Below are 17,616 nucleotides of genomic sequence, written 5' to 3'. Positions count from 1 at the left end.
CCAACTCACTATCAAAACGTGTGGCTCAGGAATCTTTTCAGAGATCAGGGAAAATTATGAGGATCACTTCCGAAACAACTAATAAAATGTTTATGTCTACTATGTCTGAGACCTCACGTAATGAGCAATCTAAGTCTCTCAAATGCTACATCATCTGTTAGATTAGGAACTCCTACAACAATTTCTGACAGTGACACAAATGAAGTCATCACTTGGGCTGTTTGTGCTTCAGGGGCCTCATTACCAATGCTAGAGACCCAACACTGGCAGAAAGATTTCAGTTAATTTGTCCTTGTTGCAAGTCATCTAACCACCATTCTATAGGTAGAACACAGCTCAATGCTGAATATCAACACCTTCATGCTGTTGTCAGTGATGAGATAAAAATGGTCAATTGCTTTAATTTCAGATGGAAGGACTGATGTGTCCAGATACCAAATGATTAATTTCATTGTCACCACACCAGTATTAGTTTTCTTCAAGAGCATTTTTCCTAGTAAGTGTGTAGGAAAGCACAATTTATCACCTCAAGCCTTGTCACAGTATTCAAGAGAGATGAGACGAAAAGTTCATAGCTGTGAGCAGCAACAGTGCAAGAAATATGGCGGTTGCCTGGAGAATAACGGAAGAAAAGTATGTGCATATACATGTGTAATGAGCTGTTCATAGCATCACATCTCCTCATCAAAGATATTGTGGTTGCATCTGTACCAGGAGCTATTCCAGCTTGGTAAAAAAAATAAAAAATAAAATTAAAAAAAAATTAGTCAAAGCATTCAAATTCACTCATGTTCCTCTCGCTCTGTAGGAAATGAAGCAGAAAGAAAAATCTGGGAATCTGGTTGCAACTTTGAAACTTCCCTTGCCGACTTGCTGGCTGGAGCTTTAGTAAGTTTTGAGAGTCTGATAAAGAACAAAGAGGCTATTCTAAAAGATACTGTTTCCCCTATAGTTACTTTTGATGACACAATAAGAAGTGTGAAGTGCTGTGTTCAAGGAGGACACAGTGGAGAAACTTGAACAAGCAAGTCACTTACTTTTTCCAGTGTGTACTGCCATCACCCAACTTGAAGTCACAAAATGCCATGTTGTCAGACGTGCATCATCACTTTACTATAATTGCAGTAGATGTGGACCTTCTAAAAAACAATAGCTCAATGCTATGTATTACATCTGCAATTACAAACAGAATAAAATCCACCTGCAAGCTTATCAATGCCATGACAGTATAAAGATGCTAGTCTGAATGCTGAATATGAAAGCACTGTGATTCATCAGTTCTTTGTGTCAACTGTTAGGATATGAAAGACGATGTATGCTAGCTAATGTTCCTGAATTTTGATGATTATGATTGGTTTGAGGTTCTCAACTGTGTGGTTATCAGCACCCGTATAAATTCCCAACCTTTGCTTATGGAAAACCTAAATCAAGATGGCTGGGCGTGGAATTGAACCATCGTCCTACCGAATGCGAGTCCAGTGTGCTAACCACTGATCCACCTCGCTCGTCCGATACATCAGGTTCACTGTCATCTATCATGCTCCATTCCAACTTGGCCCCATCTGAGTTTCATCTGTTTCCAAAACTTACATAACACCTATGAGTACTTCACTTGAATAGTGATGAAGCGATGAAAGCAAATGTGAGATTGTTGCTCCATCAACAAAGGCAAACATCCGACAGCGATAGTATCAACCAACTGGTTTCTCAGTGGGAGAAATGTGTTCATCACCTGGGTGACTATTTTGAGAAATAAATACGTAGACATGAAGAATAAAGATGTAGAATGTTAATAACTTTTTTCTTAAAGTTGTGTAGTTCTGATTATGCGAAAAGTTGTTGGCTCACAGTTTCTCTATTACAAATTAATTTATGTTTCTTTCCATATCAATGCTACCAACACTTCCATTTACTATGTCATTTATGTACTATGCAATTGATCTTTTGCAGCATACCATGGAACTCAATGGGACAGTGTTGCTACTGCGGGAAACTGTTTCCTATTATGTCCTCTCGCGAAGTTCCTATGTATGAAGGTTGAACAAATTAAACTGTGTACGAAGTCATCAAGACTCAGTTCACGTGAGAAAGTGCCACAGGGTGCAGGGAAAGTAGTTTGGGTGAGCACAGGTACAGAGCTACCAACCAATATTTTATGTCTGGTAGAGCCCTTACAGGATAATGGATATTAGATGCACCATGTTGTATGCATACAAGTAGTATATGGTGAACATGTGCTTCCTGTCAGTATGTATAATTTTGGCACTGATGAAGTGACTCTGCCGAAAGGACTGTTAGTTACCAATTTGGATATTCTAGATGAGAACGATTTAGACAGATCAAGTGTGGACCTTCGCCATAAGCAAACCATTCGTGTAGCTGCATTACGTATAAAAGTAGAACATTTGGAACAGGAAGATAGCATAGCCACTGAGAAGCTCTTAGTAGTGTTCAAGGACTTATTCAATTCTCTTGAGCCTTGCCCACTACACCCATACCACACAATAGGATTCCAACTGAAGATGAATCACCTGTGTACCAGAAATCGTACTGAGTATCCCATCGCTTACAGCCAATAATGGAAGAGTTTGTTATCCAGCAGCTGAATGATGGTGCAACAGGAGAAAGTACTAGCCTCTAAGAGAATCACTGGTTGTTATCATACCACATCAGATGGTACAAAGAAGTGCAGTTTCTGTTGTATTACCACTGCTTGGATACTAGAACAGCTACAAATGCATATACAATACCAAATATTATGGAGACTCTGAATAGCACGGGCCAGCACGAATACTTTTCCACAATGAAACTGATAAGTTGTTACCATCAATTAAAAGAACTGCCAATTAAAAGTAGTCCCACAGGACTGGTCAAAGACTGCTTTTAAAGTCCCATAGGGCCATCCCCTGGGACAATTATCACTATCAGTGAATGCTTTTTGGTATAAAGAGTGCACTGGTCACATTTCCATTATTGCTGGATGGAGTGTTATGAGGTTTCTGTATTTTATGGACTACAAAAGACAGTTTTTTCTTGGTTTAAGTGCCTCCAGAATTCAGGTGCGCCATACTCTGAATTAATATAAAAATGTCCATTATTTGATTTAAAATTCCCACCAGTCTTATGAATGGCAATATATTCAATACCAAGGGAAACCTATCTCCATCTGGCAACACTAGATTCAACTGACAGCAGCAATGGACCGAAACAAAAAACTTGAGTTGCGGGGATTCGTAACCTTGCTAACACCGTCTCCCTTCTGCACTGCTATCACAAGCCCAGAACACTGTCTAGCCAATGACGTGTCATTGCAGTCTACGGTGCTAGTGAACTTCAATTGAAAGTGATTTGTGTTACTGGTAACAGTACAATATTTTTGTTAGTGGCTAGTTTTGTAATGGAAAAATAAAAGGTATATATATGATATAAAACTTCCTGGCAGATTAAAACTGTGTGCCCGACTGAGACTCGAACTCGGGACCTTTGCCTTTTGCGGGCAAGTGCTCTACCATCTGAGCTACCGAAGCACGACTCACGCCCGGTACTCACAGCTTTACTTCTGCCAGTATCTCGTCTCCTACCTTCCAATATATATGATGTTGGTTATAAATTGAAAGTAATAGCATATGCAGAAGAACATGGAAACAGAGGAGCTGAGTGGCATCTCGCCCCTCCACCAACAGAAAAAAACATTCAGGGTTGGCGAGCTACTAAAGAAGAACTGAAAAAAATTAGGAAGACTAAACATGCAAAATGAGGACTGAATGCAAAATGGACACAACTAGAAGATGACGTATTGAAATGGATTCAAAATGGCATTGGAATTAATACAAAAAGGATTCAAATACATGCTTGGAAGCTAGCATTAGAATGGAACTTTACAGAATTTAAGGGCAGAGTTAGTTGGTGCTATAGGTTTATACAGCATCAGGGACTTCGTATGCAAACCAAAACCAAAATATCCCAGAAAATAGCACAAGACTATGAAGAAAAATATTATCTTTCCATCACTTTATTATTCAACATCGAAAGAAAATCAGTGTGGAGCTATGCCAAATAGTGAATATGGACAAAACTCGTCTTACCTCTGATGTGCTGAGTAACAAACTGTTGCTATGAAAGGATTCTAAAATTGGAACTATAAAAACAAGTGGACATGAAAAAATGCACTACACTGTTGTCCTTTCACGTTGTGCTGACATTACAAAACTTAATCCAATGATCATTTTAAAGTGCACAATAATGTCAAAAACACCTTAAATACCGTCATGCATTGTTGTTCACGTACTTTATAAAGGTTGGATGGACGAGGCTGGTATGAAATCATGGATTAACAGTGTGTGGTACAGATGGAAAGGTGCTTTGTTGAAGAAGAGTTCTCCTCTTGTGCTAGATCAGTTTAGTAGCCATTTGAAAAATTCTGTGAAAGAGAAATTGAGACACAGGAATACGGAACTTGCCATTTTTTGAGGAGGACTTACTTCACATTTGCAACCTCTTGATGTCTCGATAAATAAACCATTTAAAGTCTACATGAGAGAGGAATGGAACAAATGGACGATAGATGAAATCCAGCATGAACTCACACCGAAGGGAGCTTTTAAAATGACCTACAAACAAGTGTGTCAGTGGGTAAAACAGTTGTGGTCTAGAGAGAGTGTAGATTTTATTGTTAAATCTTTCAAGAAGTGTGGCATAAGTAATGCTCTCAATGGAAGTGAAAGTCATCTTGTATATGAAGAAGACAATGATGACAACAAGGAAAACGGGGAGGGGGAGGGGGAGGGGGAGAAGAAGAAGAAGAAGAAGAAAATTCAGATGATGATTTTCAGGGATTTTAAAGGTCAGTTTGGATTTATAAACTAAGAATTTTTTGTCTGACTTTGCAATATAACAATAAAAATAGTAAAAATGTTATTTTTTAAAAAAAACTGGTTAAAAATTAAGATGTGTCTTATAGTCCAAAAAATACGGTAAAGCTGCGTCAGTGCATGGTGTGCTTGGTGGACATCATTGTATTTTCAGAGGATATGAAGGAAGACGCACAACTGAAAGAAGTTTTTAAGATGTTGTATTCTGCATGCCTGACTTTGGATATCAACAAGTACCATTCTGAATTTGAGAAGTGCACTACCTGGAACACATAATTAGTCAGGATGGTCTAAAAATGGATCTGAGTATGATATATGCACTGCGTTGTATCCCCAACACCATAAACAAATAAAGAGCTACTGTCATTCTTTCGATTAGCTAATTACAATTGGAAATTCATAATGGGATTTGTGGATATTGTAAGACCACTGGCACAATTATTAAAAAAGGGAATACAGTTCCAATGGATGGCAGCATGTCAAGTCAATTCGAAAAATTGAAGGAGGCACTTACAACTAGTCCAGTGTTTGTGTTTCCAGATTACGAGGAGGAGTTCACCCTGTTATGTGATGCTTCCAATCATGTGCTAGCATGTGTTCTAAGCCAGGAAGTGCAGGGTAAATACTACCCAGTAGTTTATGCATCACAAGGGATGACAACTGAAAAGGCTGAGAGAAATTACTTGACCACTGAAAAGGATGTGTTAAGTTCAGTATACAGTGTCACATATTTCAGACGCTATCTATACAGCATGAAAGTCAACGTATTAACAGATCACATAATATAAAATGGTTGCTTAGTTTGAAGCAGGCTGACTCGATGGACATTGAAGCTAACTGAATTTGTTTTTGAAAGGATTCACAGACCAGGTAAGAAACACGATAACACAGGTGGACCGAGAAGGATGATGTAATACGAGCAGAACTTGGTCATAGCCTTGCTGAATGGCAGAAGGTGCAAATTGCTGATGCAGACAGAAAGCTATGCAAAACACAGCTACAGTTCACCGTGCACAATGGATTATTGTGTAGGAGAACAAGGCTGAGCCATGCATCATATTGCCTGATGCACTGTGAAAGGAAGTGTTAAAAGAAGCACCGGGTCATGTATTGTATGGACATGATGGATGCAGGATAATGAATTGCAAAGAGGGTGAGTGTTGTTAGTGGAGGGCACAGAACCAGCATGTAGACCAGTATGTCAGGAATTGTGTACAATGTGCAACTTAAGTCAACATCAAGTGCTGCTTCAGAGGTTACCAGAGGAAACCAAATAATCCGAGGTGATTGGAATGGAAATCTTAGACTCATTTAGCCATACAATAGTAGAGAACCACCACTTTCTGACTATTATAGATCATTTTTCATGATATGTTGCAATGATCACCACCCTGAATAAGCAAGCGAGCACAGTAGTGCATGCAATGGTGAATAATTGGTTGTTGAAGTTTGGCATCCCTGAGATGATAATCAAGGCACCAACTTCATGTCAGATCTAATGAAACAGATGTGTCACCTGTTGCATATTAGTAAACTAAGAACTAGCCCATTGATAATAGGAGAACTGAATGCGTTCATGGAACAATTGGTAAGGTACTGAGCTACTACATCAATAGTTGCCATAATTATGGAGGTGGTTACTTACCATATGTCCTGGCAACAAATAATTAAAAAATGCATGCCGGTGTTGATCTCTCGCCATATGAGGTGGTGTACTGAATGAAAATGCCATCACCACTTGAGATTATTAAACCAAAGATACGAAAAATGGCAAAACTGCTCAGAACTTCAGTAGAACATCTAAGGATGTGAGGAAGCAGTCCAGAAGGGGAGCACTAGATCTCTTGAACATCGAGGGAAAAGTGGGGTGGCATGGTGGAAAATTGGCAGAATATCAGGCTGGGGATGGGTGCTGTTAACTAACCCATCTATTCCAAAAAATGAGACAAAAAAGTTTATCACACAGTATCAGGGGCTGTACCAAGTTGTGGAAATGAGAATGCTAGAAAATGTTAAACTGCAATTGCCAATGCAGACAACTATAATCCATTTGGGCTGCATTCATCCCTCCTAAGTGCTCCAGGTGCCTTACTGCAGGTACCAGTGAGACTACCTGGGACGAAGGTACAGGCCAAAATGAGACGTATGGATACAGAAACTCTTGTGCAGACAGCACATGAAACGCCATATGCTGTGAGATCACAAAAACAGATATGTAGTCTACTGTGTGTATTTTGAGGGTGTTCATTGCCATGATTAATTACACAGAAAGCAAGGGATCCATAGGAAACATTGCAAAAGGTTGTGTGTTCTTTGTGTAACTGTTGTTGTTTTGTTATATTAGTTTCATGTATTTTATTACAATAGGCATGACATGGAGTTTATTTTATAAGGAATTAAATAAGACAAAGGTTTGTTGATATAATGGAAGGATTTATGTCATTCATAATGGCATTACAACTAGAACGAACATGGGCAAGATGAATAACGATCTGAATGTGATACGAACATGGCTAGATCAGTTAGATACTAGGGCAGCTGTGGCAAGACATCAAAGGCCATTAGCTGACAAAATAGGTGATGCAGGAGACCACACAACATGTGGTGCATGAGCAGTTGAGCCCTATACTGTTACCTCTAGAACAATTCCTGTCAGGCCTACAGAAGGTCCAGAAGGAACTGACAATTGAACTAGAACATACAGAGCTTGCCATTATTTTATCAAGTTGCAACACTCATAGGACCCAACTCCTTGATGCTCGTACAATTTCTGGTAACAAGTATCCCCCCCCCCCCCGTATTACTGTTTCACAGTCCACACCTAACGCAATGAAGAGGGGAGCTCTGGGGAAGCACATACACAAGAACACAAGGGAAAGATATGATTATGTCAGATGAACTACGTCATCGTCAGTGAGAGAGAAAGAGAGTGAGGGGGGGAGAGGAGAGAGGGGGAGGGGGGAGGGGGTGCGGGGGAGGGGAAGAGGGGGTGTGGGGGAGGGGGTGTGGGGGAGGGGGTGTGGGGGAGGGGGTGTGGGGGAGGGGGTGTGGGGGAGGGGGTGTGGGGGAGGGGGTGTGGGGGAGGGGGTGTGGGGGAGGGGGTGTGGGGGAGGGGGTGTGGGGGAGGGGGAGAGGAGAAGAGGGGGAGGGGTGTGGGGGAGGGGGAGAGAGGGCAGAGAGGGAGAGAGGGAGGGAGAGAGAGAGAGAGAGAGAGAGAGAGAGAGAGAGAGGAGGGGGGGTCACAATATGCCTGAGCTGAGTGGTTCAGTCCATCACAAAGGTATGTGAGAGAGAATCATTTTTAGGAAAAGCAGAACATAAGGATCCTCACTAAGGTGCCCTAAAGGCTACCTTGGAGGAGTAAACTGGATACTTGTGGATAATGAAGAAAAAGTGAGGCACAGGAAATTGGAAGAAGGCAAAAGAAATAAAAATGCACATCATCTTAATGGCTGAAAACTATAACTGCGTGAATCTTTTTTTTTTTTTTTGGGCCTATCACGACTCACCATCTCCGCTATATGGTGAGTAGCAACTTTCCTTCTCTGGTACTGCAACATCTACTTCTATATCTCCTGCTGTACATCCATCTACATCATCTGAATAATCAGATTAAGCTTCATCAAGTTCAAATGAAACTGATGTTGCTAACAGTGAGTTTTTAGAATGTGCATCTGAGAGATCATTGGATGGCTCTGGGACTTAACTACTGAGGTCATCAGTCCCCTAGAACTCAGAACTACTTAAACCTAACTAACCTAAGGACATCACACACATCCATGCCCGAGGCAGGATTCGAACATGCGACCGTAGCAGTCACGCGGTTCCAAACTGACGTGCTTAGAACCGCGCGGGCACACCGGCCGGCAGATCATTGGAGAATGCTGCAAAGCAAGGTACCAAAGATTTTATTACTGAAAAATTAGCAACTGCCTTGGATAGATGTCAGCTGATTGTAAATGATTATGTACATATTCTTCAGGCAACAGCAGAGGCACTTGATCACAATAGTGAGGAGCTCTGTATTAACAGTATTTTTCTTCACAGAATCAGACAGAAGAAGCGAACTGTCTGAAACATTGAAATCAGCTTTCGAGAATGATAACCCTGCTTTTCTTAATGCTCACTGAGATGATAAACTGTTACCACAATTAAATGTCAGAGACCCACAAGAATGATGACAATCACTGCACACCTCATCATATATCAAGTGCACGTTTTCTATATGTACAACAGTAATACTTTTCATGTAAACAATTCACTAGTTGCATTTACGTTTTTTTCCTCATGTTTTGCTGGAGATCTGAAGATTGTCATCACTGACAAACTAGTAGTCTAATGACCTAACAATTTTGTGAGCACAGACAGAAATAAAAGATTTATTCTACACTTTCTGGGTTGCTATTCTATTTGTGACCATGCTGCAGCTTGTGGAAACACCGTTACATTAGTGGACAGTGAATACTCCACTGACATTCCAAAATCACAGAATGCTTTTGATAACGAGCAAGCGAATGCTGTTTGGAATGCTTTAACATACTGGTGTACTGAAGACGATGTACAAATTCTCTGCAGTGATACAACTGTCTTCAAATACTGGCTGTCTTAATGGAGCATGCATCTTACTTGAACACAAATTTAAGAGATAGTAGTTGTACTTCCATATAGCCATCCCGTATATGAACTTTTAAAAAAAATTTAATTTGAATGAAAAAGTTTATTCCAGTGTAAAGTACATGGTGTAATGAGCAGTCGTCGTCGTTGTGCTGTTCAGTCTAAAGACTGGTTTGATGCAGCTCTCCATGCTACTTAACATGGGCAAACCTCTTCATCTCCAAATGACTAGTGCAACATATATTTTTCTGAATCTGCTTGCTGTATTCATCCTTTGGTCTTCCTCTATGATTTTTACTCCCTACACTTGCCTTTTGGTGATTCTGCTATGCCTTAACTGTGTCCTATTAACTGATCCTTTCTTCTAATCAGGTTGTGCCACAAATTTCTTTTCTCTTGAACTCTATTTGGTAATTCCTCATTAGTTATGTGGTCTATGCAGTCCTCACATACCTGTTTTTCAACATTTGAGAGAAAAATGGGAAAGTAACAATGTCAGTAATTTTCACACTGACAAAAAGATTGTGGATTTGGTTCTTGATGAGTCAGGAATCAAGATGTTAGACTTTTAAGAAAGTGATATAGATAAAGCAACAGTGGGGCGTGATTACTGTGATGTGAGCTCAACAAACTCTGTGTAATATTGGGGGGGGGGGGGGGGGGGGGGATGAAGCCTTTGGTAAAAAAAAAAAAAAAAAAAGAGGTAAAAATATAGCCTCTTGGAACAATTCATCAACCAAAATGAACAGCAAGAGCAATTTATTGCTTAAAAATGTTTCTGGTTAAGATTACCACTTGAACTACCTCTTGAAAATGAAAATGTACTGAGATAGTCTAACCTTTCACTGTTTCTGTCAAACTGTGGCTTCAGAGTAGTAGAGAGGTAGAAGCTCATCTGGTTATCTGCTTCTTATAAGAACTGAAATCACGTGCAAGGATAGAGCATATGATCTCATGGTATTTGTTAGAACTGCTGTCTCTTTCTTATTGCTCTATGATGAAGAAGTAGATGTACAAACCAAAACCAAAATAGTAGCAAATTTGACAGAGAGAATCTACAAATGAAAGATATGTATTCTGTGCTGAACAGGATGGATCATTATATGGTAAGCTTAATGTTTTTCTGATTACCATTTATTATTGGTTTTAATTCATTAATTTACACCCCTGGAAATGGAAAAAAGAACACATTGACACCGGTGTGTCAGACCCACCATACTTGCTCCGGACACTGCGAGAGGGCTGTACAAGCAATGATCACACGCACGGCACAGCGGACACACCAGAAACCGCGGTGTTGGCCGTCGAATGGCGCTAGCTGCGCAGCATTTGTGCACCGCCGCCGTCAGTGTCAGCCAGTTTGCCGTGGCATACGGAGCTCCATCGCAGTCTTTAACACTGGTAGCATGCTGCGACAGCGTGGACGTGAACCGTATGTGCAGTTGCCGGACTTTGAGCAAGGGCGTATAGTGGGCATGCGGGAGGCCGGGTGGACGTACCGCCGAATTGCTCAACACGTGGGGCGTGAGGTCTCCACAGTACATCGATGTTGTCGCCAGTGATCGGCGGAAGGCGCACGTGCCCGTCGACCTGGGACCGGACCGCAGCGACGCACGGATGCACGCCAAGACCGTAGGATCCTACGCAGTGCCGTAGGGGACCGCACCGCCACTTCCCAGCAAATTAGGGACACTGTTGCTCCTGGGGTATCGGCGAGTACCATTCGCAACCGTCTCCATGAAGCTGGGCTACGGTCCCGCACACCGTTAGGCCGTCTTCCGCTCACTCCCCAACATCGTGCAGCCCGCCTCCAGTGGTGTCGCGACAGGCGTGAATGGAGGGACGAATGGAGATGTGTCGTCTTCAGCGATGAGAGTCGCTTCTGCCTTGGTGCCAATGATGGTCGTATGCGTGTTTGGCGCCGTGCAGGTGAGCGCCACAATCAGGACTGCATACGACCGAGGCACACAGGGCCAACACCCGGCATCATGGTGTGGGGAGCGATCTCCTACACTGGCCGTACACCACTGGTGATCGTCGAGGGGACACTGAATAGTGCACGGTACATCCAAACCGTCATCGAACTTATCGTTCTACTATTCCTAGACCGGCAAGGGAACTAGCTGTTCCAACAGGACAATGCACGTCCGCATGTATCCCGTGCCACCCAACGTGCTCTAGAAGGTGTAAGTCAAGTACCCTGGCCAGCAAGATCTCCGGATCTGTCACCCATTGAGCATGTTTGGGACTGGATGAAGCGTCGTCTCACGCGGTCTGCACGTCCAGCACGAACGCTGGTCCAAGTGAGGCGCCAGGTGGAAATGGCATGGCAAACCGTTCCACAGGACTACATCCAGCATCTCTACGATCGTCTCCATGGGAGAATAGCAGCCTGCATTGCTGCGAAAGGTGGATATACACTGTACTAGTGCCGACATTGTGCATGCTCTATTGCCTGTGTCTATGTGCCTGTGGTTCTGTCAGTGTGATCATGTGATGTATCTGACCCCAGGAATGTGTCAATAAAGTTTCCCCTTCCTGGGACAATGAATTCACGGTGTTCTTATTTCAATTTCCAGGAGTGTATATCTCATAATGCAGTCTCATCCGCATTTCAGAGAAAAAAAAAAATTGCTCAAATTCATGTCAAGCAAGAGCTGAGATCTGTTCTCCTGCCTGAAGATTGTGGAGGTTTGTTTTAACAAAAATGCCATTCAAAATTGACCAGCAGCACTTCATATGTAGACACACAAAGGATATCCTGGCACCACATCCTAACTTATAAAATGCCGGCGTGCATTGAATACACTCCACGTACAAACCCAAAATAGTTATCTTACATTGTTTGAGCAAAGCCAACCTAAAGGAGCATGACAGAGTGAGTTGCTGATAAATGTCACACCTAGTGACATCTCCCACTACCATTACTGGTACCACTTTTGTGAATGACACAATCAGGCCCTTGTTGTACCAGATGGATAAACCATTGGAGATGCTTTTGGTCCAGAACCTGACCTACCTAAATGACACCTCAGAACTTCACATCCTCCATTCACTGGGGAAACTAATAGCAACACAAAGGGGACACATTACTGTGGAGCAGATGCTTCAGCATGTATGGCAATACAGTAATGAACAAACAGTAAAGACATGACATTGAATGTCTTTATTTCTCGTACTATTGTGGTTCTGACTCTGTGTAATCTGTATCTACTTAAGGAAGAGAATAGCCCAGAGTATCAGTTGCCAACTGACTGAGTTAATATTAGGAAATGACAATAAATTTAATAAGCAGCCAGTAAACATTTTGGTTGATGCTGGGTTAGAATAAGGGAAACTGGAGTAAACTGTACAAACATATCAAATTACAAAGTGTGTTGTTAAGAATTTTTTTGAGAAATATAGACACTCAGCCTCAGTTATCGCTGACTGCCAGTCACGAGGAGAGGTCTACGCAAGTCTTTGAGCCAAGAAGAGCCAGCACCCTACCACTGCCAGACACTGTCTTCGCTAGCTGCAGGATACTGCCTTTGCATAGTCTGGATGCTGCTGACTGTGTCTTCTCACCAGTGGGTCACCCATTGGGTGAGGTCATCTGCCGCCAGTTGCCTCATTGGTGGAGTGGGGTTTCGGCCTGGGTAATTCAGCTGCTCAGCCATCACCATCTGAGTTGGAAATCACTATTGCTGTTCATCACCCTGCGCATGCATACAGACGCCACTCCACCCCATTCCTGGATCAGCACTACAGCAAATGTGCAGAGGGCATTATATTGTAGGCTGGTGGCATTGCCTGAGGGAAGACGTCATGCACCGCCCATCCACCAGGCCACAGCTGAGGGCAGCCTATGTTATGCAGGGCATTGGCCACCTTCTTAGTACTGTTGTCACTGCTGTAACTTGTTATGAAGTAGAGGGATTTTTCCAACCATTACTGCTTCCATGAGGGATCATCGTTTGACACCAGCCACCACGCCACTGCAGCCACACCCAAGTTGGTGAACTGAAGACACCCTGACCTATTGTAGCCAGCCTCACCATCCACAGTAGCAGTCACTCACCTCAGTTGCCACAAATCAGTCTACAAACGAAACTGCATGCAAAACAGTTGTCTGACTCATCCTAGAATATTGTTCCAATGTGTAAGACCAATACCAAATAGGACTATCATGAGACACTGAACGGATACAACGAAGGGCAGCACAAATAATGGCAGGTTGTCTGACCCTTGAGAGAGTGTCACAAAGATGCTAAAAGAACTGGCAGATGCTTGAAGATGAAAAACTGTGCCATGAAAACCAACACAAAACGTTTTTTGAACAAACTTCAAGTGATCAGTCTAGGACTATATTATAACCTCCTATGAACTGTTTCCAAAGGAGTCACAAAGATAAGACTAGACCAATTACAGCACAGACTGAGGCCTTTATTCAATCATTCTTCCTGGAACGGCTAAGGCAGAACAAACCCTCTGCCATGCACTTCATAGTGGTTTGCAGAGTACATGTAGTTGTAGAAATAAAATTATGCTACAAGAGCTGACTAATAATCATCCTAAACAGCATTACACAGTACTCTCTTTTTGCTTAACCCATTACGGACCAAGCATTAAAATAATAATAAATTTTTTTTTGAAAATAATGTTTATATGATATAATTTTACACTAATATAGACATAAATATACAAAAATGAAATATACAGGTCTTAATAAAAGTACAGCAAAATACGTTTATGCAATTTTGGGATTATAAGGACTCTTATTTCGGTCTCCTATGAAATTTTTGAAACGAATTTGAAAGGAGATGCACATTACATTTTTTGCATTTGTCAATTATTGTACTTTTCTCCTCTATTATTATGTGGCCTACATCATCATAGCGTATTTCTTTCGGAAGACAGGTATCTTGTAAATCAAAATCATCCATATATTGATTGTACTGAGCTATTATCCTGGGTTGGAGCAGAAAAATACTTTTCTTTCCGACTATACGTTTTTGCATTCGCTAAATGCTGGATGGTGCTGTCATTGGTAACTACTGTCACAGTGGAATTGTCATTCCACTTTACCATCATGACTTCAGCTTTACCATCAAAGATAAAGTCAAACACACTCTTGCCTTTTTCTTCTGCTCGAGGTGGATTCGATAGGGCACTTTGCAGTGCGTTTCTCCTGAATAGCACCAGTGGCAATAAATCTCTTTTGTTTTAAATTACAAAAAAAGAATAAGAGGAAAAGAAATTATAAAAATATATGAAATGACTAGATGGGTCTTCAACAACTGAAAGCAAATTCATAACTACTCTTTTACCCAAAGAAAATTCAGATGTTCCACATCTTGCCATCTTCCCAACATAAGGAATGAATTTGTACAAGTAGCCAACTGAACTGCATAAACACCACAATTTGAAGCCAAATCTGCAAGTTTTCCTTTGATCTTACAGGAAGGTCTCCCAAAATAAGGGACAATTCCTTTCTCAATAGACAATTTAAATGAAAATATTTCAAACTGAAAATATTTTTCAGTGATTATATCAAAAATTGGTCTCACTTTAGAAAACTTGTCATTTTTATCCAGTTTGTCATTATCATACAAATGGATGTTTTGTTTGATTGACAAGAATTTATTATTAATGGGTTAAATTCAGTAAATAAATAGTTTCTTTGGTATAGTTCCATTACCAGCAAATACAATTGCTTAAACAATCCTGTTGGAAGGAAGAACTTCCTATTCTGCGCTCACAGATAGCATACTGTGCCTAGTAAATGTCCACCGTGGCGCTTGAGGGGGGCCACAGCACAGTTGTGATACCTGAGGATGGGCTTATGAGAGTCCAAAACAGTTTGTGATAATAAAAGAAATTAACAACTGAAGTGGTATTTTCAACCTCTGGTACAATCGCTTAAGATAACTGTACATCAACATAAGGATGCCCATTCAACCTGTTCTTACTAGTACAATCTCCCCCCCCCCCCCAAAACAAATGTCCCACTGTTATGCAAGACTTTTTCAGGACACTCAAATGTCCCACTTTTTATTTCCCTCCGCTTCTGTAATTTACACTATAGGATATTCCATTTGCAGTTAATTACTGTGCATTGTGCAAATCAAACTTAGCTGCTGACATGGTGGAAAGTCTGACACTGTGAATCACATTAAGCTGAAGAAATGTCGCATGAGTTATCAAACACTAATGCACCTCTTGATTAAATACATAAAAGTGAAAAATATAATGACAGAACAGCAGAATAACTGTAAACAGTTATTTTGAATCATTCGAATCGATGATACAAATACTATGACCAGCAAATTTTGTCATCACAATTTGTTTGCCCCTTTTTTCTTTATCTGTCCCAGGTTGTTTTTTATTTTTTTAAAATATTGACACCCTAATCTACATCTACAGTTGTACTCCACAAGCCACTGTGAAGTGCATGGCAGAGGGATTAGTAAGAGTATGAACAAAAAGCTTTCATCCAGGTGTTTGCTGTGTGTAAATTTCTGGCACATTCAGCTAATGCTTGTGCCTTGAATGGTCAAGTTTGGGTCACTGATTTGTATACTTACACCATCAGCTAACCAAGTAGGATGCAGAAATTATTTCTTTTCTGTTATTTAATAGATTTAAAGCCTTAAGTAATAGTCAGATGATCTTTATTTCTTCAGGCAAAATTAGTAGTTCTATGGGGAAAAAGGTGACTTAATATGGTCCAGTTTGCATTTAAAAACAATTTTCTGTATCAGTGGCAAGGAAATTAACCAAGGAGGTGGCAACTTGAAAAATAAATTATAAATGCCAAGGACTGATGTAACATAAAAAGTAGAAAATACACCAAGACTTAAAATTTAGCAGTTGTTGAAATCTCAAATATAACATCCACCTTTTGACCAGTGCTAATGGGCATGTTTCCTTCTTACTACCAATATATTACTGCCGTGGCTTAGTAATCAAGTGCCCAGTTTACCTTAAATGTTGTCGCAAGGAACCAAATAATTAATATAATGAGTAGTGAAACAAAGCATGCAGTTACAAGTCAATGACACTTCTCACAAGGCCACAATATTTACCTTTATCATGGTTCTTTTGTGTTTAAGTATTGTTCTCCATCCAATCCAACGGAGTTTCAGCAGGAGCTCAACTCCAATGATTATTAAAGCAAGTAACTCAATAGATCCATGAACTCCAACTGGAAGCTAATAAGAATATTACAGTTTTGGGAAAAATGGCATTAATGATTATTCATAAGGAGCTCAAACTGAGAGACAATAAATGCTCACCCTAAATACTGATGCCGCTGGCTCTTCAACAAATGCAAGAGCTAATAGTACTAGAGACATTATCATATCAAGCCCGTAATACCATCGGTTGTGAACTAAAAGATATGCCGGTAAAGCTTCAGGATTACATGGATGAGAATCAAATTTTTCATTGTTTTCACCTTCCTGTAACAGGAATTGGTATGACACACTACACTGTAAAAAATGATGTGAAGTAAGTCTATTGACTTTTTGATACCTCCAAAAATATTGCAGCTTCGTGGAAATTCATTTCCCAGTGCTGTTCTACACCTAATGCTGATTCGACTGATCGGTTGCTTATCTCAACAGAGCTTTCTGAGACGTCCCTGTTTAGGCTTGATGTGCTTCCTATCTCGTTGGGAAAATCTTCAATTGCTTGGGAAAATCCATTTTCTGCAAATATAGAGCGAAACTTAATGAAGACAGATGTCAATATAACAAGAAAGTAAATCTTCATTTCCTGGGCTCTAATCTCATTTCGTATTGGTCTCTTAAAATTTCCTTTCAATAATTTTTTTTTTTACCATGAAGAGTACGAGTAAATCAATGATACGGAGAAAAAAATTAAAAAAAAAAAAATATTCAAAATTGTATGTCTACTGACAAGTAGTTCTGTCATCCTTTATGACAGTTTCAGTTATAAACTACGAAATGCGATTACACTCTATAAAGTCGAATACTTCAAAAAGAACAATTATTATTTTCTTACTGATGTTTTCTGTCGAGTAAGTACCACGAACATTTTCGTTGTCATTGTCAAATTTTGTATATCCATCAGCTGTTGGACTGACACCCTTACCGGAAGCCATTTATAGTGGTAAGAGTGGTATTGC

The 17,616-nt window shown here is 40.6% G+C and overlaps 1 protein-coding gene across 1 annotated transcript in view; it reads right to left on the bottom strand.

Annotated features, from left to right (window-relative positions):
- Window positions 1-17,612, bottom strand: part of LOC126100425 (two pore channel protein 1-like) — a 105,221-nt gene extending 87,609 nt beyond the window's left edge. Inside the window, exons 1-4 of the mRNA XM_049911029.1 lie at window positions 17,493-17,612; window positions 17,001-17,176; window positions 16,763-16,927; window positions 16,553-16,678 (exon numbers count right to left, since the gene is read on the bottom strand). Coding sequence (XP_049766986.1) covers window positions 16,553-16,678; window positions 16,763-16,927; window positions 17,001-17,176; window positions 17,493-17,592 — 567 coding nt within the window. The 5' untranslated portion in view covers window positions 17,593-17,612. The remainder of the gene's footprint in view (window positions 1-16,552; window positions 16,679-16,762; window positions 16,928-17,000; window positions 17,177-17,492) is intronic.
- Window positions 17,613-17,616: the final 4 nt, after the last annotated feature.

This window comes from Schistocerca cancellata, chromosome 9 (genome assembly GCF_023864275.1).
Source record: "Schistocerca cancellata isolate TAMUIC-IGC-003103 chromosome 9, iqSchCanc2.1, whole genome shotgun sequence".
Classification (NCBI taxonomy): Eukaryota; Metazoa; Arthropoda; class Insecta; order Orthoptera; family Acrididae; genus Schistocerca; species Schistocerca cancellata.
The sequence above is the reverse complement of the archived record's forward strand: the minus strand, read 5'-3'. Positions and strand labels throughout refer to the sequence as shown.